The sequence below is a fragment of the Camellia sinensis genome, chromosome 2, assembly GCF_055761805.1.
Source record: "Camellia sinensis isolate YWXY chromosome 2, ASM5576180v1, whole genome shotgun sequence".
Taxonomy (NCBI): Eukaryota; Viridiplantae; Streptophyta; class Magnoliopsida; order Ericales; family Theaceae; genus Camellia; species Camellia sinensis.
In genome coordinates, this window is record NC_138962.1 from 224,847,375 (window position 1) to 224,870,942 (window position 23,568).

A 23,568-nucleotide genomic window follows, 5' to 3' on the forward strand; every position below is an offset into this window, starting at 1 on the left:
ATTAAAGTGAAATTTTGCATCATATATTGCCTTATATGTGTTTATATCTGTTTGACGTAGAAAGATCTGCTCATGTTTTCGTTTCGATTTGCAAATTGAAGGCCTTATCGGCATTCGATTCAGAAATTGAATTGATTTTTGTGTTAATTAGAATTTTTAGAATTTTAAGGTAGGTTTAATTAACATTCGATTCGGAACGACGTAAGTAGAATAATTAATGCTCATTTGATTAAGTGGTAAGCCTAGTTAGTTAGTCCATTAATCAAGCCTATATAAGGCTTCTATATGCATCCATACACTCTCATTTCATTCCCTCTTGAACTCCAAATGTGTGAGAGAAAGAGAGACACTAGAAGAACAAGTGAAATCAACAAGGGAAAGAGAAGGATCGCTAGGATTGTTGGGAGTTGAAGAGATTTGTGAAGCTTAATCCTCTACACTTGTGAATTCAAAGTTTAAGGTAAGAAATCAAGCCTTTAGTTGTGAACTTAGAGTACTTAACACATGTATTCAAAGGAATTAAGTGAATTGAGGCAAGAATTAAGCTTAATGAAGTAGAAGAGTAGAGTATACATACATGCATGTGCATTACATTGCATTTAGAGCATGTTGACTAAGAATTTATACCATGCATGTTCATATTTGGGTTTAGTTTAAGAAGTCACCATGTTTTTAGACTTGGAATCTCATTCATATCATGCATGTCATGGTCATGTTATGTTATCAAGGAATTGAGTTTTGTTTTGCATTATTGGCAAGTTTTCGCCTTGGGTTTTGCGAAATGATTTTTGAATTCACCATGTTTTCCAAGTTCACAAGAGTTTCCTCAAGTTTTTGGCCCAAGAAACAATAATTTGCAGTTTTGGAATTGAGTTTTGAGTTTAGGAGCAAATCTAGAAATTCCAGAATTCTGCTCCTACGCTCTAGCAAAGGAATCTACGCTTGTGCGACCACTCTGTGTCTTGCAGCTCCGCTCGAGCGACCAAAAGTTGGCTCGAGCGTGAAATGCATGCTCCCAGAAGTTTGTGTGTTTTGCAGACCGCTCGAACGACAAAAGTTGCGCTCTAGCAAGGACATGAGTCTTATGCTCGAGCGAGCGTCGAGTGGAAAACCTAAGCAACCAGTACTTTTGCAGACCTCTTGAGCGAAGAAATGTGCGCTCGAGCAACCACTTACATTTTGCATGTCCGCTCGTGCGAAGAAAGCTACGCTAGACCGAGTCCTCTATTTTCAGCAATTTTTGTTAAGTGTTTTCAAGTACATTTTAGTATCCACATTGCATCATAGGTACTCCTAGGTCAAGATTAAGGCACTTTAATGAGGATAAGAAGTAGAAACACACCAAGATAAGAATGGATTAAATTAATGTTTCCGGATGTGTAATTCAGTATATGCTCATTCTGTAACTGTATAGGTCACGCGTTACAAGACGTTTGATTTTCCCCTACTGTCTGTTACCTTGAAGCCATCTATTAATTGTGAGTAATAACTTTGTAATGCTATGTTCAATTTATAAGTATTTTCTGAATGATACAAGATGATCTGTATTATGAAATGTATTTGTGGCATTCTTAGCTTTAGATGACATCTGTTATCTATTCTGTTATGTCTTAATTATGGGTCAATTGTACGTCTCATGAGCCAACTGTTATAGATCCTTATGTATACGTCCCATTTATGGGCCAATTGTATGTCTCATAAGCCAACTACCGTCTCCGTGCACGTGAGTCAACTGTATGCCTTTATGGCCGTCCCTTTATGGGTCAATTGTTTCTGCTAATGCTAATGAATGTACTACGTATGATTAACTACAAATTTCGATATTGAGTGTGAATCTGAATCTGTTTCTGTTATGAACTCTAATTTCTAAACATGATTATGAACCTATTTCTGTTAACTACCAAATTCTGTTTTTTGTAACTGTTATGAACAACATTCATTAAAACCCTTTACTTTGTTATTATTCACTGGGCTCCTGCTCACTATTTATATTATGTATGTAGGTGATCAGGTATGTGACCAGGCCCAGAGTTGATAGCCTAGAATTCCGTTTTGTCAGCCACCCTTTGCGCCTCCCGAGGAGGTTCCGGATCAAGTCAAGCCTTGTGGCAATGTTTTATGAACATGTAAAACTTTGTTTTTTGCTTGGGTTGTGAACAGTTCTATTTGGTTATCTGTACATGGAGTGACGTATAATTATTGTATCTATGTGACGTCACATGTATGTTTGTAAAAGTTTATAAAAATTATTTTTCTCCCATGTATGTCTGCACAGCTCGATGAACGTTGTATTTTATATATTTGCTTCCACAGCCCCTATTTATATATTATTCTGTTCGGAGGCCTTTGGTAATCCAAGGATTACTGGTCGGTTACGATGCTAAACCCATAGGGTTTGGGTCGTGACAAAAAGGGTTAGGAAGAGACATACTTAAGTATAGATAACCATAAGACAGTGATCTGAATATGTTCTGGGAAGGTTCTTCACCGCACCTTCAGGATAATTGACCCTCCATTCTGAATTGCAAACAGCCTGGTCAAGTCGTTCCAGAGTATTGGCAAGGCCTTGTCTCCCATTAGACCAAGTGAGATGAGAACTTGAGCACCCTAAGTCCACGAGATTGCACTTATTCATTCTTGCCACAAATTTGCAAGAATTAGTTTGGCTCTGAATCGTAGAAACACTTTTTTTTTTTTTTTTTTTTTTTGTACTAGAAGCAATATCATTAAAATCTCCCGCTATCATCCAAGGCTCTATCATGTTATCAGCCATGGCTTCAAGATTATCCCATAAAAGGGCCCTATTAACAGGATTAGGGCTTGCATAAACCGAAGAGAGAATCCACTCTGGATAGCTCTCCCTCTTGATTTTAGCATGAATGACTTGATCATTAGCTTCAAACGCCCTCACTGTAACTTGAACTGGGTCCCAAATCACCCAAATACCTCTTTTTCTACCTGTGGGGTCAATGTGAATTGAGACAGTAAAATTCATCTTGTTAAAAAACATTCCCGTTGAATTGAATCCAGCTCACCCACTCTTTCATAGTTCTTCTAAAAATTTTGTTACCAGCACCTCTACAGTTCCAAACAAGAAGCTTCATGGAAAATGATTTAGGGTGGTTTGGTAGTGGGACATAATCAGGTGTCCCTAAAATCTTTCACACTCTCAAGCGATCCTTGACCATTGGCCGAGAAGGACTCACCTTGACCAAGTTGTTCACTGAGTCGTAGGGATTCGCAGCCCTGATGATGAAGGATTAATCTCACCACTTGAGTCCCATTTTCATTTCAATTTTCCAAATTCTAAAACCAAATCTCAACCCTTCCTTCCATATCATGCTAGTGCAAACAAACAAGGTGAAAATCATCCAACAATGTCCGAGTCATCAAGCAAAAATAAGACCTTAAGCGATGATCATAATATCTCATCCGTAGGATTTTCTGAGGTCAATCTTGTGATGAGAATGTCGCAGCAACTGAGCTAGGAAATGGTGAAAGAAATAACAGGTGGATTCACAAGAATGACGTGTTTTGAAGAGAATGAGAATTTTAAGACATATTGTGGGTATTTGAGTGACCATCACTCCCAAGTTTTGGTAAGAAGATTCATTGGGCAGTTGGATTGTGTTCTTAAAGTAGAAAAGAAAGCAGCTTTGTTTATGCATCATAAGAATATATTGGGGTTGAGTGGTAACTACAAGGGCAAAAATGGTACAGTTCTTGTCTACCCTTTTACCCGAAGATGGACACTGGATAGATTTCTCCATGGTAAGTTTGTTGATGACTTGGTTCATCTTTTTATGAATATCATATCAAACAATCTTAACAAATTATTATATCAACTTTGCTACGTGCATAGAATTAATGCACATAAGTCACTCATGTCTCTTTTCTATGCGCTAATTTTGTGCACATATCCTTGTCTATGTTCTATCCATCCTTGTCTCTTTTCTGTGCACGTTCTCCTATGAATTTGTTCTGTGAACTGATTTTGTGCATGTACTATTATTGTCCCTGCTCTATGCACCAATTATGTGAACCTAGTTTTGTTCACTAGTCCTTTCACATATGCACAAAATTGGTGCACAAAACAGAGACAATGATGTCGATGCATAGAACAGAGAATGCACGAGCCCCACACACCCTGGTCTTTGTTTGCACTAATTTTGTGCATATACCCTTATTTCTTGTGCAGTAGTCCGTGCACCAATTATGTGCACCTAGGCTTGTTGTTCTCATATTAAGTTGTATTCATTTCGTAATCAAAGCATTCTAGCATGAAAGAAAAGCATTCTCTGTTGATTTCTGTTTAGAGATCATCCATGATGTGTACTTACTGATCTTTTCTTGAACAGACTCAAAGGGAAAACAATGGACCAAAATGACATTTCAAGAGAAAATAAAGATAGCAATAGGAATCGGTGAAGGTGTTCGCTATATGCATGAAGAATGTCCTTGAGGCCCCGTTGTTCATGATGACTTAAGGTCGTGCAACATTTTTCTGAATTTTGACTTAGAGCCACAAGCAAAAATTGTTAAAATTTGAAACACCTAGTGCAAAAAATAGAGAAAAATAAAAACATAAGAGAACTATCATGGGTACAATTGTTTATTAGTTCAAAATCCAAGGCCTGTCACAATCTCATTTCATTTGTTTTCTTCTTTCCCTCACTTTTTTAGGTGTGTGTGGGGTGGAGGGGGAGCGGGGTTGTAATAGATCACTGGCTTTGGTAATGCTACATGGCTGCATCTAAAACAAGGGTTACCAATTTCTAGTAACAGGTTTGCATTTATACCAATTCCAGTAAATTTTTGAAATTTGATTTGACATAGCACCGAGTAAAAGAACAAGAAAACAATAATAATGTTGAGTTTCTAATGTGAAATTTCGCTGTATGTTAAAAAGGTTTTGGCACACAGATCCTTCAAACCTTGAATCATTGGCTTTTCTAAAATCCAATATCATTCACTTTGGAATTCTGCTCCTAAGGCTCTTTTGCATAAGATCTGCTCCACGGGATGACAAAATTTTTGTAGATTGGGTTAGTCGACAATTTTTTTTTTTTTTTTTTAATTATAGTTCTCATTTCTATTCTGTAATTAAAAGTTTGTTCTCAAAATACTTACTGTTATCGCTGGATCGACCATTGTTGCTACAAAGAGCATTCCATAAGTTGCTGGACGAAGACATGGAAGACTTGGATGTGTATGGAATATTTAGGCTTGTTAGTGTATATTAGTGTATCATTATGTAGTGCATTATCATGTTAGTGTAGCATTATGTTAGTGCATTATGTTAGTGTAGCATTATCATGTTAGTGTAGCATTATGTTAGTGCATTATGTTAGTGTAGCATTATGTTAGTGCATTATGTTAGTGTAGCATTATGTTATTGTTCATAGGCATCCAAGGCATCCTCTATAAATAGAGTGCCTTCTTTGTGTAATAGACATGTACAATTCATAGAAACAATTGTGCCTCTCTCTCTCTCTCTCTCTATTCGCTCATCTCTATCTTCTCTCACTTTCTCCAATTATTATTTCATGGTATCAGAGCACAGTGTTACATTTCTGGCAATTTGCGATTTTGGTGTTTAGTCCCATCCACAGCGGCACTACATCAAACCACTCGGAATTTCCTCACGATTCCAACGGCACCAAGCCCGGCCTCAAAAAACCTTTCACGCGCCCACACGCGCCGCCAGTGTCCACTGCGCGTCATCATTTCTGCCACCACTCTCACACGCGCCCGCACGCGCCATCCGTTGTTTCTCCCTTCCGACACGTGCCTACACGCGCCCACACGACCCGCGGCTGACGTCAGCCCTGCCTCTCCCGTACGCCGCGCCTGCTACTGTGCGCCTCTCGTGCGCCGTTTCACTACTGTGCACCCGCGTGCGCCGAATCCGCTACCGTGCACCGCGTCTGCGCCTGCCGCTACCGTGCACCGCCGCTTCCTGCTAACGTGTTCCTTCCTGCACTCTGCTAACGTGCGCCGCTGACATATTTGCTGACATCATCTCTGTCCAGCATACCTTTCCTGGCTATTTTCGACCTTCCGGACTCACTGGTACACTCTGTTTTACCTAATTTTGCTCCTACAGGTCTATCATATTACTTTAAACCCTATTCAACTAGTATTATGGATCGTCATGATGCCTCCCATCCTATTTCCGTTATTTTGAATGGTTCAAACTATGTTCTGTGGGCCCAAGCCATGTCCTCCTTCCTAAAAGGGAAGAAGCTCTGGCGAATTGTTACCGGGGATGTGACTAAACCGGTGAAAGACAGTGACACTAATGAAACCACTGTTCCTACTGCTACATTTGAAGACCGACTTGAGGAATGGGACAGTAAGAATTACCAAATCATTACCTGGTTTCGTAATACCTCTGTTACATCTATCAGTCTTCAGTTTGGTCGCTTTCAGCTTGACTCTGTAACTACTCCTGCAAAAGACATCTGGGATTTCTTGAAAGAACGATACCAGACTACTGGTCTTGCCCACCAATATCAACTTCAGAACCAACTTCATCGCATGCGCCAAGAATCCACTCAGTCCATTAATGACTTCCTTTCTCAAATGTACTCTGTTTGGGATCAGCTTGCTCTTTCAGAACCAACTTGGCATACCCCTGAAGATGCTGTTTTATTTACTATCTATCGCAACCAGCAAAGGTTGGTGCATTTTCTTATGGCTCTTACTTCCTCCTTTGAGCCCGTACGTGCCTCTCTGCTTCATCGCCATCCATTGCCCACTCTTGAACAAGCAATTTCTGAGTTGCTATCAGAGGAGACGCGTCTCGGTACTCTTCAAACTCATCATGTGGACTCTGTTCTGGCCACTCCTCCGTACCGGCCATCATTTACCCAACGGACCACTGCTTGCCTCTATTGTCAGAATCGGGGTCTTCCTTCAACCCATCTCCTGGTCAATTGCCCCGTCAGATCCTGCCGCTACTGCAACAAACTTGGTCCTGGTCATCTGCAACAGGATTGTTTTCGCAATCCATCCCGATCATCGTCCAATAGCCACTCCTCTCGCGGTGGCTCTGCCCGGGGAAGCTTTCATCGTTCCGGGAATCAGTCTCATCACACTGCTACTACTGCTTCTAGGAATCAGCCTCATCCCACTGCTGCTGCTGCTTCCGGGAATCATTCTCCCCACACTGATGCTGTCACCTCTGCGGGGTTCTCTGAGTCGTCTGCTCCGTCTACCCCTCGCTTTTCTCCAACGGATGTAGAGGCCATGCTCAAACAACTTCTCTCCCCATCTGGTACACCTCCTCCTACTGCTTTGTCTGTAATCCCAGGTAACTCTTCTTGGTATTTTGACTCTGCTTGTTGTAATCATATGACCTCCAGTTCTACTATCTTTTCTTCCTTCTCTTCATCTCCTCATATTCCCTCAATACATACTGCTGATGGTTCCCTCATGTCTGTCCGTCATGTTGGTACTGTTTCCACCTCTTCTTTATCTATCCCTCAAGTTTATCATATCCCTGCTCTTACCTTAAACCTTATTTCCATTGGTCAATTATGTGAACTTGGTCTAACTGTCACATTTTCTGCTACTGATTGTTTGGTACAGGACCCTCAGACGGGGCAGACTATTGGGATCGGCCGTAAGCATGGACGTCTCTATGAACTCATTCACCTTCATGTTCCTGCCTCTCCTCCGATTGCTGCTCCTACATCTACTTCCTCATTATCTCCCTTTCATCTTTGGCATTGTCGTTTAGGGCATATTTCTGTTAATCGCTTACGGTCTTTGGTTTCTAGTGGACAGTTGGGTCATGTAATTCCGGATAATTTCGATTGTATCCCCTGTCAACGTGCCAAACAACCTGCTTTATCATTTAATAAAAGTACTTCAGTTTCCCTTGCACCTTTTGATCTTATCCATTCCGATATTTGGGGGCCCTCCCCTACTACTACTATGGGGGGATCCCGCTATTTTGTTGTCTTTATTGATGATTTTTCCCGGTTTACTTGGCTTTTTCTCATGAAAACTAGGTCTGAACTTAAACACATTTATTATAGATTTGCCCAAATGGTCCACACCCAATTTTCCAAAACCATCAAAATTTTTCGCTCTGACAATGCTATGGAATATCGGGATTCTGATTTCCTTTCCTTTCTTCAGCATCATGGTACACTGCCTCATCGTTCTTGTGCTGGCACGTCCCAGCAAAATGGCCGTGCTGAACGGAAACATAGGCATATTCTTGACACTACTCGCGCCCTTCTTCTCTCTTCTTCCTGCCCTGAAAACTTTTGGGGGGAAGCTGCCCTCACTGCTGTTTACACTATCAACTGTGCTCCTTCTCCTGTCATCCATAATCAAACTCCCTTTGAACGTCTGCATGGCACTCCCCCTCCTTACGCTAATCTCCGGGTTTTTGGCTCTGCCTGCTTTGTTCTACTTCAATCCCATGAACACACCAAGCTTGAACCTCGTTCTCGTCTTTGTTGCTTTCTTGGGTATGGAATTGAACATAAAGGCTTTCGCTGTTGGGATCCTCTCTCTAAACGTCTTCGTATCTCCCGCCATGTCGTTTTCTGGGAGCACCAAATGTTTTCCTCGCTATCCTCTTTTCACTTACCCGCACTCTCCACTACTGTCCTGTTTACTAATCCTTCTGTCGATCTTTTCTCTGCTGATTTTGATACAGGTTCCTCCTCCATCGAGACGCCCTTGCTCACTCCTGATCCTGTCCAGCCTGCTCTCCCTGAAGGTCTACCTCTTATTGCCACACCTCCTTCTCCACCGGTTCTTCCTCCCACCGATCCTCCTACGGGTCGACCACGCCGGGTCACTCAACCTCCTATCCATCTTCGTGATTATATTGTTGGATCTGCTGCCTTCTCTACTTATGAACCTACCTCCTATCGTGAGGCTTGTACTAATCCTCTTTGGCAGCAAGCTATGACCGATGAACTACAGGCCTTGGACAAAGCTCATACTTGGGATCTTGTTGATCTTCCTCCTGGCAAGACTGCCATTGGATGCAAATGGGTTTACAAAATCAAAACACATTCTGATGGCTCTATTGAACGCTACAAAGCTCGTCTTGTTGCCAAGGGTTTCAACCAGGAATATGGTATTGATTATGAGGAGACATTCTCTCCTGTTGCTCGGCTAACCTCTGTTCGCAGTTTACTTGCTGTTGCCGCTGCTCGCCACTGGGGGCTCTTTCAGATGGATGTCAAAAATGCTTTCCTCAATGGTCATCTTATTGAGGAGGTCTACATGCAACCTCCACCTGGGTCCACTTTTCCCCCTCATCAGGTTTGCAAACTACAGCGTGCTCTCTATGGCCTCAAGCAAGCACCTCGTGCTTGGTTTGCTACGTTCAGTTCTACCATTCATGATTTTGGGTTCACCTCTAGCTCCTATGACTCTGCTCTTTTTATCCGGACTACTTCTCATGGTACCACTCTTCTTCTTCTGTATGTGGATGATATGATTATCACTGGTAATGATGAAGCTGGTATTCTCCACCTCAAACAGTTTCTCCACCACCAGTTTGAGATGAAGGACCTTGGTACTCTTAACTACTTCTTAGGCCTTGAAGTCTCTCATGATTCTACTGGTTCCTATTTGTCCCAGGCCAAATATGCATCCGATCTTCTGGCTCGTGCTGGTCTGACTGATTGCAAAACTACCTCTACTCCAGTTGATCCTCAGATTCGTCTCACTCCTCTCGATGGGACTCTTCTCTCTGATGCTACTCTTTATCGCCAACTCGTCGGCAGCCTTGTCTATCTCACAGTAACTCGTCCTGACATTGCCTATGCTGTTCACATTGTCAGTCAGTACATGTCGGCTCCTCGCACTCCCCACTATACTGCTCTACTCCGCATCCTTCGCTACCTCAAAGGCACTCTGTTCCATGGTCTTCACTTCTCTGCTTCCTCCTCTCTTGAACTGCGTGCCTTTTCCGATGCTGATTGGGCTGGGGATCCTACGGATCGACGCTCCACCACGGGATTCTGCTTCTTCTTAGGGGACTCTCTTCTTGCTTGGCGTAGCAAAAAACAATCCCTCACTGCCCGCTCTAGCACCGAAGCTGAATACCGAGCTCTTGCTGATACTACTCAGGAACTTCTCTGGCTTCGCTGGCTCCTTGCTGATATGGGTGTTTCTTCTTCTGATCCTACCCCTCTCTATTGTGACAATCAGAGTGCCATTCAGATTGCTCACAATGATGTTTTTCATGATCGCACCAAACATATTGAGATTGATTGTCATTTCATTCGCCAGCATGTTACCTGTGGTACTGTTCGTCTTCTCCCTATCGCTTCCGTCGATCAACCCGCTGATATCTTCACTAAGGCTCATCCTCCTGGCCGCTTCAATGATCTTGTTTCCAAACTCAACTTGGTTGATGCTTCCCCTCCTTGAGTTTGCGGGGGGATGTTAGTGTATATTAGTGTATCATTATGTAGTGCATTATCATGTTAGTGTAGCATTATGTTAGTGCATTATGTTAGTGTAGCATTATCATGTTAGTGTAGCATTATGTTAGTGCATTATGTTAGTGTAGCATTATGTTAGTGCATTATGTTAGTGTAGCATTATGTTATTGTTCATAGGCATCCAAGGCATCCTCTATAAATAGAGTGCCTTCTTTGTGTAATAGACATGTACAATTCATAGAAACAATTGTGCCTCTCTCTCTCTCTCTCTCTCTATTCGCTCATCTCTATCTTCTCTCACTTTCTCCAATTATTATTTCAAGGCTGATGTGTGTTGCAGCTCAGTGCATAAATACTAAGCCTATTTCATGATCTAGTATGAGCGAGGTGATGCAGCATAGATAAAAAAAATATTTGGTACTATTTAGGGCTACAAATGAGTTGAATGGTTCATTAGCAGTTCAAACTCGGCTCGTTTTAGATCAGCTCATTGCAAAATATACAAGCTTAAGCTAAAATTTTAAACTCATTTATTTAGTAATCGAGTCAAGCTTGAGTAGGCTTGAATACCCTAAAACTCAACTCGTTTGTAGCTCTACTACTCCTGCTAGCCTTTTCTAGTTTCATTATGGCTTACTATATCAGTTTCATGCACTTGCAGATAATTTCAGTTCTCAAGGGAGAAACTTCATGAGCTATGCAATTATCCCCTTCATCAGAAGGCAGCCCAAATATGGACTTTAGTGGCTCATCAATTGGTAAACTTGTGTGCAATTTAACCTCAAAGTTGTCACTTTCAAAATAGCTTAGGTGGTACCCAAAAAAAATGTGCAGAAAAAAAATTTAAAATAAGGAAATGTAGATGTATAGAAGAAGGGAATACCTTTGGGATCTCTCCTAATTCTTTTTTTAATTGGCTAGCCAGATATTTGCTTTCTTTGAAACAGTACTGGTTAGACAATTTTCTATGGCAATAAACTACTATGTTTGTTGTCATGTCAGGAAAATCTTCATATCATCATCTTGTTCTCCTATTCTTCTTCGTCATGAATATATATAAATACCAGTTGTGCTTCATATTCAGAAAAATTACTCAAATTTTAAATATTTGAAAACAATTTATTTTATATATGATTCACAATACGCTAACTTTAAATCTACACTCTATACTTCACTTTTATATTGAAATTATGATTGAGTTTTCATGCTACCTAGAATTATTGCATGAGCACTGCACATGAAAGATGAAGTCTGGCTTGACTTGGTATACTATTACAATTTTAAATTAGCTTTTTGTGTTCTATGTGTATGTGTTATGATGGAACCAGAAATTAATAAACAATAAACAACCAAACGAAAATGGGAGCATTCAAAGGATCTGTGTGGTTAATCTTAAAATCTTGAAATAACCCAATATACTTAAGATTCGAACATTATCGAACTTGGTTAAAATATATCCAAATACAAATACAGAGTCAGATTTATGTTTTGTCACATCATGCAAGTTGACGACGAGTTATAAGCCCAATAAGAGCGTCTTCAACTGATACCTCAAATCCTACTTGACACTTTAAAAGGCAAAAATTGAGACTTCAACAAGCTCCAACCGAATAGCCAAATGTTTCGTGAATCTGACATGGCTAAAGTACAAATATAATAAAACAATAAAATTAGTATATTGTGTGGAGTGTTTCTTTTTAGAGATGTCAAATTTGCATATGTCAATTTACCATCAAAAAAAAAAAAAAAAATTGCCATATCAATTTTTGAAGATTTAGGAGGAGATGCCCTAAAGGATTGAATTGGAAACAGTGGAAACATAATGAAGGAAATTATTTTCTCATTCGTTATATTGTATCCTTACTTAGCTCATTTTATGCTATATATAGGCCATTTTAAGTTGCAAATTCTATCTAAAAATGATATGGATACAATGGCTTGCACATTTAAGCACTCCATTAAATTAAAGCCAATTTTGACCCTGTTATGGATACAATGGTTTGACACATTTAGATTGTGTTTGAATTAAAAATTTGAGTTCAAATATGTGAAGAAAAAAATAAAAATAAGAAGAAAAGTTAATGAAATAGTAGTTAACATTTCTATTCCCCTATATTCAAATATCTTGATCCAAACACAATCTTAGAGCACTCCAAATTTAAATCAATCTTGGACCCTGTTATTTCTCTTTTAACAAGTGCATACAAATCAAATGCAGAGAGAGCGTAGTGATTTTGAGAACCACGTCCATGACTGGATAGAAACAATGGAAACCTCCTAACAATGGTTGCAAATAGGCATGTATTGAATTGTTCTGTTTCAATCTTAAACCCCAATAAAGGTTAGTGCTCTTAACAATCCAAAACACTAATATCAGTAAGAAGTACACAAGAATAATAAACTACATGCATATATAAAATTTAAAAAAAAAAAAGAAAAACACGCACACGCACACAAAATTTATGTAATTTAATAAAAATTTATGATAAAAAAATATTACAAGAGATACAGTAGAGATAGTCATCTCCCCTAAAGACAATTAACTGATAATGACAGAAATACAAAAAATACGATCACAACCAAAGTTTGATATATATGTGTTTCCAGTGCCGGCATTGGGCTAAGGCCACTGATTAGGCCCCAAAAATTTGGCCCAAAATAGGGACCCCAAATTTAGTAATGTATTATAGTATATTATAAATTTAAATTTGCCCAAATTATTTTTGTTATTTTAGGGCCAATTCAAAAAGCCCAAAAATATTTTGTTGGATCATATTTATTTGTAAGTGTGATTTGGCCCAATTAAAATTAAAATATCTACAGAAAGTGTTGATGGTCCAGGGAGAAGAATAATACATACAAGCTCTCAATCTCTCTCTCTCACAAAGTAACAAAGGAAAGGAAGCATAACAACCATAAGTAGAGCAATGAGCAACAGTAGAAATTGATTGAAAATTGATTGAAAATAATAAATTAAAAATTATGGCCTTATAAATTAAAATTTTTTAGTGTTGTTAAATTATAAATTATAGATTACAAATTTAGAATTATATATTAAATAAAAATTATAACTTATAAGGATGAAATAGTCTTTTGAACATTTATCCTTATCTAGTCTGTCCAATCAAATATTAGATTCACTAAAAATAGTCTAATGCAGACATCTAATCTCATGATTAAACATAGGATACAAATCCAGTCAAACTAAATAGTCCCAGGACAATGTATTCCAGGACTAACAGTCCGATGGATTATAATCCCCTTATCCAGTCTGTCCAAACAAACACACCCTTAGAGTTATGTTAGAACCCCAAATATTCTACCAAAACTCTCACGGATGTGGGACCCACACACATGTGGATTTGTGTGAGTCCTACCATGTGAGAAGTTGGTAAAATATTTGGGATACATATATTTCTCATTTAGAGTTATGTTAGGAATTCTAAATATTCTACCAAACCTCTCACTTGGTGGGGTTAATTACTCGTACTTAATGCATTATTTGTTAACAAAACCCTAAATATATATATATATATATATATTACAAAAAAAAATTATATTTTTATTGATATATCCTCATCTAATTAGTTTACTACGATATAATTGATTTTATATTGATCGGGGAAAGTAAAAGAAAGTACTGAAAACTTGAGTTGGATTTTATTAATTTATTTTATTGGCTATGTTATTGAATTGAATTTTATTTAATTAGTATTGATTGTATTAAAGGTTACGTTGAATTTTATTATACTATTTTTAGTTGTTGGTTTGTATTAATAATATTTTATAATTTTATTTGTATTATGTTTAAATGTTATTAGATATTTCTTTATTTTAAATTATTTATTATTGATTAATTTACTTATTTTTAGTACAGTAAAATTGTAGTTTCAACTCAAACCAATCCAAACTATGTTGGCTTGAGTTGATTTGATTTGGTATTAGAATCAAATTTTGAAGGGTTTATTAAATTTCTATTTCTAAGCCATCGTCAAATTATCTATTTAGTCAATAAACTATAGATTGAGTATACTAAATTCCTAAAATATAAATTAAAATTATTTAATCTTTAAACTATTTATTGAATTTATTAAGTTCCTAAAATATTTAATTAAGACATATTTAATCCCTGAAAATATTATAAATTAGTAAAAGACTTTACTTAATTAAGATTTTATTTAAAAAATATGATAATTTTATTTTGTCAGTGTTTTATTTCATTGTGTGCTTAAATTAATATTAGAGTATGGTTACTCAACCTTAGTATCTTGCCAATAAAATTATATGAGTATTAGTAGGTGACTCGTGCGATGCATGAGAATTTAGTGGTGTGTATTGAGCAGATTTATACTTATCAAATTATTAAAAGTGTGCCTTAAGTAATGGTATGCCTTGAAATGAAATGTGATGTATAAATAGAAGCACCTGGATCTTATGGGTTGAAAACTTTAGAACAAGACTTATAGTAGCATGAGTCTCGCAAACGGTAAACATGTTTTTTTTTTTGAAATATTTTATTATTATTTTATTCGAACCATAAACACATATTTTAAAAGTGTATTTTTGAAATCCGCTGTACAATAAGGATATGTTTGATTGGATGGATTAAAATATGAGATTGAGATTATTAATTTGTGGGCCCAATTATCTTATATTTGTTTTAACATTTTGATTTAGGGTTATTAATCTAATAGATAATTAATCCAACAAATTTATAAGATTATTAATAATAGAGTAAGGGTGAGATCATAAATCCAATGAATAATTTATCTTATTAATCTAATTAGATAATGGCCCTGTTTGGTAGAGCTGTGAGAAAGTGCTTATAGCTTATGCCTTAACAGCTTATAGCTTATAACTCTGAACATAAACTGATTTCTGACTTATAAATTAAGCTTCTCCTGCCCCACTCAGAGAATAAGTTGATTTCTGACTTACAAAAAGCTATAAGCTACATTGTTAAGCTAAATCAAACACATCAAAATAGCTTAAATTAAGCTGAAAGCTAAAATAAGCTGAAAAAAAGCTATACCAAACAGGACTAATAAATATTATACTAATTTAATAAAATTATTAATACATCATTATTAATCTTATGAATCAAACATAACCTATATGCTTAAAGTAAAAAAATTAGCCTAATTGAGGAATAAAGTGCTGGAAATGCCCTAGTCAGGGAAATGAGGCAGCTAAGCGACAAGTAAAACATTGTAATCAGATCAAGGTTATCCAATTCTATTCTGTTTGAAATCAGATTTTGTGGATTCGTAGTCGGGTAATCGGATGTGGATTTAAATTAATAGATCGGATTATTCGGGTCAGATTCCGAAGAAACTCGATCTGTTGACATACCTCTTTATTTGTTTTTTAGATCTCTCTCTCTCTGCATATTCCCTCCCTAGTTGAAATCCCTTCCCCCTCTGCATCTTTTTGATAATATATCTCTTTCTTGTTGGTTGCTTGAAGATCAATGGATCCAGAAATAGATTTTCGGACTTATCTATCATCATCGTCTGATACATCTGATGATGATGATGATGATGATAATGAGGTTTTTAGTCTTTCTAAATTGTTTGGGTATGACGAAGAACTAAAACGTATTCCTCTAGTTGCACCACGGTGTGATACACATGATGGTGATGATTATGATGATTATGATTATGATTACGATGATGACCATGATATGACTGAGGATGAATACCGGGTCTACAAGGATCAAGTTTTGAAGAGCGACGTAAGTAAAAATTTACATTTACATCCCTATCCCAATCCCTATGGCCTTTACATCACTAGTTCATTTGCTTATGTTTTATTTATTTTTTTGCTGGTTCTTTCGTTGCTTTAGGGGTTTGATGTAGCGAACATACCTGGTGTCAATGAGTTCCATCAAATTCTTCCAATGGACATTACCCACAATGCTAAAGAATACGAATGGTATTCGCAGCTTGCAGTTGATGAATACAACCGTCGCATCAAGGTTTTTGTTCATGTTTTTGCTGAAACGCACATTTAATTGATGATTGTATTTTATTTCCAGTTATAAATATAATAGTACTTAGCTTATTCATGACAACATTTGTAGGACACAAATAAAGAGTTGGAGTTTGTGAAGGTTTTGAAGGCAATGTCTCAGGCTGCCTGTGTACTCAGGTTTTATATGACCTTCAGCGCCAAGGATCTTGCTGATGGAGGCAATATTAAGACATATCAAGCTGTGGTGCTAATGGGGGTAGGTGCTGAGATGTCAGTGTTATCTTTTAGGCTCAAACCTCCTGAGGATGAACAAGGTAAGGCAGATGCATTTTCTTCTTTGCAATTTCCACCACCCTTAAATGTCTGAGATAACAAATAACTGATTAGAAAGTGTATATGCTTAGCAATTATAAATATGAGGGTGATTGTTGAATCTTTGTTTTTCTTTAGCACAATATTGGCTGCTATTTCATTTATTTGTTTAGATGTTAGAGAGTTTAGTATTTGAAGCTCCATTTGTTTTGGCAAAATACTTTCTTCTACATTTTATGACGCCTGATTCAACAGAAAACGAAATTCAACAAAAATATTTCCGTGCTCAATGGAAAACAAGTTTATTTGGGCAAAAAATATTTTCAGTTTTTTAAATGTGGAAAACATTTTTTGAACTTGTATCTTACCAACCCCACTACCATTGTCACTATCCCTACCAACCATAGTTCTAAATCGCGGTATCGGGTAACGTAACGGTATCGATCGCGGAGTATCGGTATCGGTAGTATCGGCCGGTACGTATCGGGAATCGGGTGTCGCGGCCGTGAAATTTTAAAAATCATTAACAATCCTTCTGAAACTCAATTTTGTACATTTTTTTTACTCTTTTAACCTTAATGTCACATTTTAATCAAAATTTTGATATATAAGGACACTTTTAACTCATTTTTAACTAAATGATATATATTTATTTTAGTCTCAATTATAACTTTCAATTATCTACGATTTAAAATAAATCCACAACAGTATACCAACTGGACAGTATACCAAAGTTGCAAATTTGGCCCAAAACTCAATTTTATCATTTTTGCAAATTTGGCCCACAACAGTATACCAACTAGACAGTACACCCAGTACACCAACCCAGTGGTATTACCAACTAGACCCACGAGTTGGTTAAAAAACATATGGGCCAAGATTGCCCAAAACAACCCACCAACTATCTTGAGTAAAATATTTTGGCCCAAAACTATCACTAGACATTTATATAAAATATGAATATAAAGGTTGCTTGTTGCTGTAGCTTCAAAGCTTCAATGGCGGACGACCCAGAAAGGATTCTGAAACACGCCGGATGCCGCAGAAGAACATCACAACCTCGTCGTGAACCTTATAGTTGCACTCCCACTTTAGCGAAGACCAGCAATCCAAAACCAGAAAACAGCAGCCACGAGCAGCTCTCTGCGCTTTATTTCATCCGTACCGGCGACGACAAAGCTGTATCAGACCGTATCGCCCAATGTATCGGTTTCAGGCCGTTACGTACCGGGACTCGGACGCTACGGCCGTGAAATTCATTCTCGCCGGTATACCGGTGAGTATCCGACTCGGTCCTCCCATTTTCCGGTACGAACCGGCCGGTACGGGACGTACCGGCCGATATTTAGAACCTTGCTACCAACCACTATGCTACCACTGCCACTGTCTCCTTAGCAGATCACTGGTTCTTCCTCACCTGCCACAAGAAGCTCGCATAGTTGCTCAACGCCTACGCATATGGTGGCTCCTTAATTGTTATCCTGTAGTACTCATCAGCTATCTTTCAAAACAAAACAAAACAAAATAAAATCAAAGACGAACGGTAGCCCAACTTCAAATGATGAAGTTAACTAAATCATTTGTTCATCTTTCCTTCTTCTAATAGAAGAGTGGACTAAAACACACACTCCATAGTAATGAGTTACCCTTTGCTTGCCGATAAGAAACTCCACATTCCCATCAAAGATTTGAACCTATCTTATATCTTTAACTAAACTATAATTTGTCTTGTCAAGTTCAAATCTCTCTCATTTGAAAACAATTTCAACCTTTAAGAGTTCATGTGACAAAGCAGTTTTAACTCAATACTCTACTAAGTACTACCACTGCCACCGCCGCCGCCACCACCACATCACTACTACCATCGTCGCCATCACTGTGTCTGCACTCACTGCCTTTGCTGCTGCCACCACCACACCAAACATTACTACTTCCACAACAACTAGCACATTATTTTAAGTGTCGCAACCAAACAAAACATTTGTTTTACAGAATATATTTTTTAGGAAATATTTTCCACAAACTTTTTTCTCTGGAAAATATTTTTCTTAAAAAAAAAAATTGGAGTGTAAGTGAATGTTTATAGATATTTATCTGATTTTGAGTTTTATTTCTTCTTCTTTCAAGAAGGTTCAGACAGTCATGGGAAAGAATGGTTCTGGGAAGAAGATGACCTTTGTGATGGTTAGTATGTTTCATGACATGAAAGCTTGATTTGAATTATTGAACTGATAATAATGTTTTGTTTTGTTTTATTTTATTTTGGGAGCTAAACTAATTATATCATATTTTGATTATTACTTGCTATACTGTTAGTTTAGTGATGTACGATAATCAAATCAATTGTTGATAATACATTTGAGGATACCTTTTACAAACATACTTGATGATGTGTGTTGGAGCATGAATGAAATCAATAGTCAATGAAACATAGTTTCAAGAGCAAAAAAATAAGAACAAAGCTTTAGATCTGAAAGAAAATTAAATGGTAGGGAGGGACTTGGTTATTTAATTTTCATTTGGTCAATCGATAGGAGAATAATTACAAATATGAGAAATATATACATCATCAAACAGTATTAGCCCATAATTGCTAGAAAGTCAACAAAGCCTTGCACAACTAACAAACCAAGCCCAAGCCGAAGACCAACAATCACAACCGCCATAATGGGGAAGAAATAAACCACCACTACAAAGGTATCAAACTCCTCTTTATAGGAGTTGAACCAGAGACCTCACACCACAGAGTGAGGCCAAATGCCCTGGTTGAGGATCATTCAATTAAGTGCACAGGTTTTTAAGGGGATCACTCAATTAAGTGCACAAGTCTTTAGTCCTTTTGGCTGTCATTTATATTGCTTGTTGTCTCAGTTGAGGTCCTTTACTGCATGTCAAAGGCAAGCTCCTTAAAAACATTGCCTTGCATTATTAGGCTTAAGGCACTACATGGTGCCTTGCCTCACCTGTATGCCTTAAAACCAGTTTATTTGTATGTGTGCCTGGAGGTGTTCTGATTCTTGCAATAACTCATGCCCTCCTCTCTCTCTGGTCAAAACTTGTCTTCTTTGTTTCAGGCTTCGCTAAATTAGCAGGAGCCAAATTTGGGTTTTGAGCATTCCGATACTGTTGTAAATAAATGGTAAAATTGTTTTTGATTATTAAGTTATACACCCAGTGGGTGTTAAACTCATAACTTTACCTATATCTTTGATGGGAGGAGATGCTATTTGAGATAAGACACTTGGTTACGGCAATAAATAACTAAATAATTAGATAGTGACTGAAAATTTAATTTGTACAATGTTTATGAGAAAAATAATGTTTCTTACGATAATTGAAGATTTTGATTTGTGTCGACCTTGGCTTGCAAAGAGGACCCAACTAGCTCTAGATGTAAGAGGCTATTATAGACCTTAGCCCATTGTTGCCAACACCTAGCTTCAACTAGAAAATAGATTTTGATACTCCCCCATGGTTGGCACTAGTGCTCTTCGCCACCTCTGAGTTGCCTTTGCTTTGCCTCATATTCATTAGAAGGCCTAGTTCAACACGATGGATTCAATTGGAATTGCAATTTTTTGCATCAACCTTGGTACTTTAAATCTCTGTTTATTTTGAATATGGAATTGCTAGAAATGGAGTTATGCAGTCATTAATGTGGAGATAACAATTAGACTTAAGTTGGAAACCAATTAATGCTTCAGTCATCACATTAGTGGGATCAGCCACTGCATCAAATTGAGATTCAAAATGTCCACCGTAGCTTTAAATTTTCTTCACTATCCAACACATTTCCTAATCTTTGAGAGAAAAGTTGTTTGTTGTTTATTTTGAATATGGAATTGCTAGAAATGGAGTTATGCAGTCATTAATGTGGAGATAACAATTAGACTTAAGTTGGAAACCAATTAATGCTTCAGTCATCACATTAGTGGGATCAGCCACCGCATCAAATTGAGATTCAAAATGTCCACGTAGCTTCAAATTTTCTTCACTATCCAACACATTTCCTAATCTTGAGAGAAAAGTTGTTTGTTGGATAAACTTGATTTGTTGAGATTGGTTGGTCATCCGCGCAGGGGGGGGGGGGGGGGGGGGGGGGGGGGCTGCAGTCTGCAGCACACACAAGTATTTAAGTCTCTCTCTCTCTCTCTCTCTCAATTCCTGTTTTATCTTTTCCTCGCCTAGCATGATGAAATAGGTAAATAGATTATGATGCAAGCATAGTCCCTGTCAAGGTTTGAGTCTAGAATTTAAAATGTGGTGATAATGTGCAAGATAAATTGGAACTCGATTAATTTATGAGAATTGAGTAGTGTTTTGCCAAGTAATAGTTGATGAATGAGATTTTTCACTGCATAAATATTAAATTTGTTTATTGTTGATTGATTACTTGTGATATGTTGAACACGAAAATAATCACTGTTGTATATGAATGGCTGGAAAATATTTGTTATTTGTGTCAGCTCAATAATTTATATATACATACAAATGTATCTATGTATGTATAGCTAGTGGCATTTTAATCACAACCAATTGGTGAATGGTTTTATTTTTTTATTTTTGGGTTTTATTTGCACATAATTAACCTTTTATTTTCAGGTGGTTGTGTTGGAGATTGAGTAGGTTGCATCCTTACGGAGTTAAAGAAGGTTGTTGGCTTATGTAATACATGAGCTAATTGAATGACAACTGCTATTGGCTTTTGCTAATTTTATTGTGTTTTTTTGTTTTTTCGCCCTTTGGGTAGACAACTGAATTTAATTAAAATGAAACTAAACAATGGATTTTTGTGGCCTTTCGTTTTTGGTAACCAAGTGCTTATCCGTCAAGTTTGTTTGCTTTAATTGCTTTTTCCTCAAGTTTGCTTTAATTTGCTTTCATACGGTGTGAATATATTTATTTTGTTCTCACTTCAATTTGCTTTTAAAAAGTTTCTTAGAATAATTCGTTTGTTTATTGTTGATTGTAAGCTTACTACTATGATTGTAATTCCAAACTATTTCATTTACTTGTAAATATTTTTTTTAACATACCACTTAATTGTAATTTCTCAATTATTTTATGAGAGATTGACCAATAAGTTTTATATTTTAGACTTGTAATTTGCTTACTCTTTTTGGAAGTGTAATGATTCATTTGTTTGTCACATTGGAGTGTCATATATGGGAAAAGTACAATAAAGAGCTTTTAATTTTTTTAGTGTTACATCATATCTGCCATGTTGAAGTGTCACATGTCACATTTGGAAAAAAATATACTAAACATTTATTATTTTTTTGAAGTGTCACATCATATTTGTTACGTTGTCATATTTAGAAAAAAATGTATTAAGGAGTTTTTATTTTTTTTTTGAGTGTCATATCATACTCGTCACGTCACATTTAGGAAAAATGCACTCGACATGTTACATTTGGAAAAAGTATATTAATGAGTTTTTATTTTTTTTAGAGTGTCACATCATACCCGTTACGTTGTTACATTTGGAAAAATTACACTTAACACGTCACATTTGAAAAAAGTACATTAAGGAGTTTTTAATTTTTTTTAGAGTTTCACATCATACTCGTTACGTTGTCATATTTGGAAAAAAATACACTAAGGAGTTTTTAGTATTTTTGGAGTAAAAGTCTTGGAGTGTTACATAATACCCGTTACGTTGTCATATTTAGAAATAGTACACGAGGGAGTTTTTAATTTTTTTAGGCTCCGTTTGGCAAGAGCTAAACGAGGCTTTTTTTGGTTATTTTAGCCACAAAAGACAAAATAGGCTATTTTAGTCACAAAAAACAAAATATCACATCCAACCCATAATCATTACATTCTTCTCTCACAAAAAAAGTCAAAAAAGCCAAAAAGTCAAAAAGTTCTTCCCAAACCAAACTTTTTAGCCCAGGCTAAAGTAGTCAAAAAAGTCAAAAAGTCAACTTACTTCTCAAACGGAGGCTTAGAGTGTCATATTGTTAGAGTGTTACATTAATGCTGCTATATTGGAGTATCACACGTCACATTAATAAAAGGGTATAGTTGTGTACCAAAACACTATCAAAAGAAACTGAAGACTATTGCTATTGGTTAGCGCACCCTTCTGGAGTCTTTACTGTGTCATCAGTATGGAAGTGGGTGGTAGCATGTAAAGGGCCAAATATCTCAGTCACCAAAAGCATTTGGAATAACTTAGCCCCTCCCAGAGTACAATTTCTGAGCTGGTTGGCTTGGAGAGGTAGGATTAAGTCCTCTGAATTCCTACAAAGAATTGGAGTATTGAATTCTAATGTTAGTGCACTGTGTGTGTTTTGTAAAGCTGAGGTGGAGTCTTTAAATCATGTCCTCCTTCACTGTCCTAGGATCTGGAGAATATGGGCCAGTATCATGTGTTGGTGGAACTTCAGCTGGGCTATTCCTGGTTCAGTGGAGGCAGTACTCCACTGCTGGCTTGGTCCAGTTATGAAGAAAAAGGTAAGGGAGATCTGGAAGATGATACCTTTGGCAGTAATGTGGTCTGTGTGGAAACTCAGGAATGAGTGCATATTTAATGAAGCACAACCACCTTTGGATGAGTTGGCTGATCTGGTAAAAATCAGAGTGGCTATGTGGGCTGTATCTTCCTTGAGAGAGTTTAATTACTCGGTGCATGATGTGTTATATAACCTGAAGCAGGTCTGCAACTGTGTATAGATTAAGGGACTGAGGATGTATTCATGTCTGTAAGCTGGTTAGTTGGTTTGTGGATGGCTCAATAGGCATCAGTGGCCCAAGCTAGTTCAATTGGCAGTAGTAGCAGGTGTACAAGCTTTTTTCTGTCATTGTTATGGATGTATCTGCATTATTCTGGTGTAGTGGCAGCATTCTTCATGAC

General features: G+C 37.3%; 1 protein-coding gene across 2 annotated transcripts; it reads left to right on the top strand.

Moving 5' to 3' along the window:
* Window positions 1-15,568: 15,568 nt before the first annotated feature.
* Window positions 15,569-21,507, top strand: LOC114271223 (uncharacterized). Of its 2 annotated transcripts, none has more exons than XM_028212835.2 (5): window positions 15,569-16,158; window positions 16,270-16,401; window positions 16,507-16,711; window positions 18,837-18,893; window positions 21,312-21,507. In XM_028212835.2, exons 1-5 carry the CDS (start codon window positions 15,895-15,897, stop codon window positions 21,329-21,331), a joined length of 678 nt encoding a protein of 225 aa, XP_028068636.2. In that variant the 5' UTR covers window positions 15,569-15,894; the 3' UTR covers window positions 21,332-21,507. The 2 variants fall into 2 exon arrangements, with proteins under 2 accessions (XP_028068636.2, XP_028068637.2); XM_028212836.2 differs by having other exon boundaries at window positions 15,600-16,158; window positions 18,840-18,893.
* The last annotated feature ends 2,061 nt before the right edge of the window (window positions 21,508-23,568 follow it).

What these genes read in the sequence shown, in the direction of transcription:
- LOC114271223 (XM_028212835.2), top strand. Translation starts at nt 15,895, where the DNA reads ATGGATCCAGAAATAGATTTTCGGACTTATCTATCATCATCGTCTGAT. An exon ending in ATCAAGTTTTGAAGAGCGAC is followed by an intron (nt 16,159 to 16,269) that starts GTAAGTAAAAAT and finishes TCGTTGCTTTAG; the next exon opens with GGGTTTGATGTAGCGAACAT. An exon ending in AGAAGATGACCTTTGTGATG is followed by an intron (nt 18,894 to 21,311) that starts GTTAGTATGTTT and finishes TTTTATTTTCAG; the next exon opens with GTGGTTGTGTTGGAGATTGA.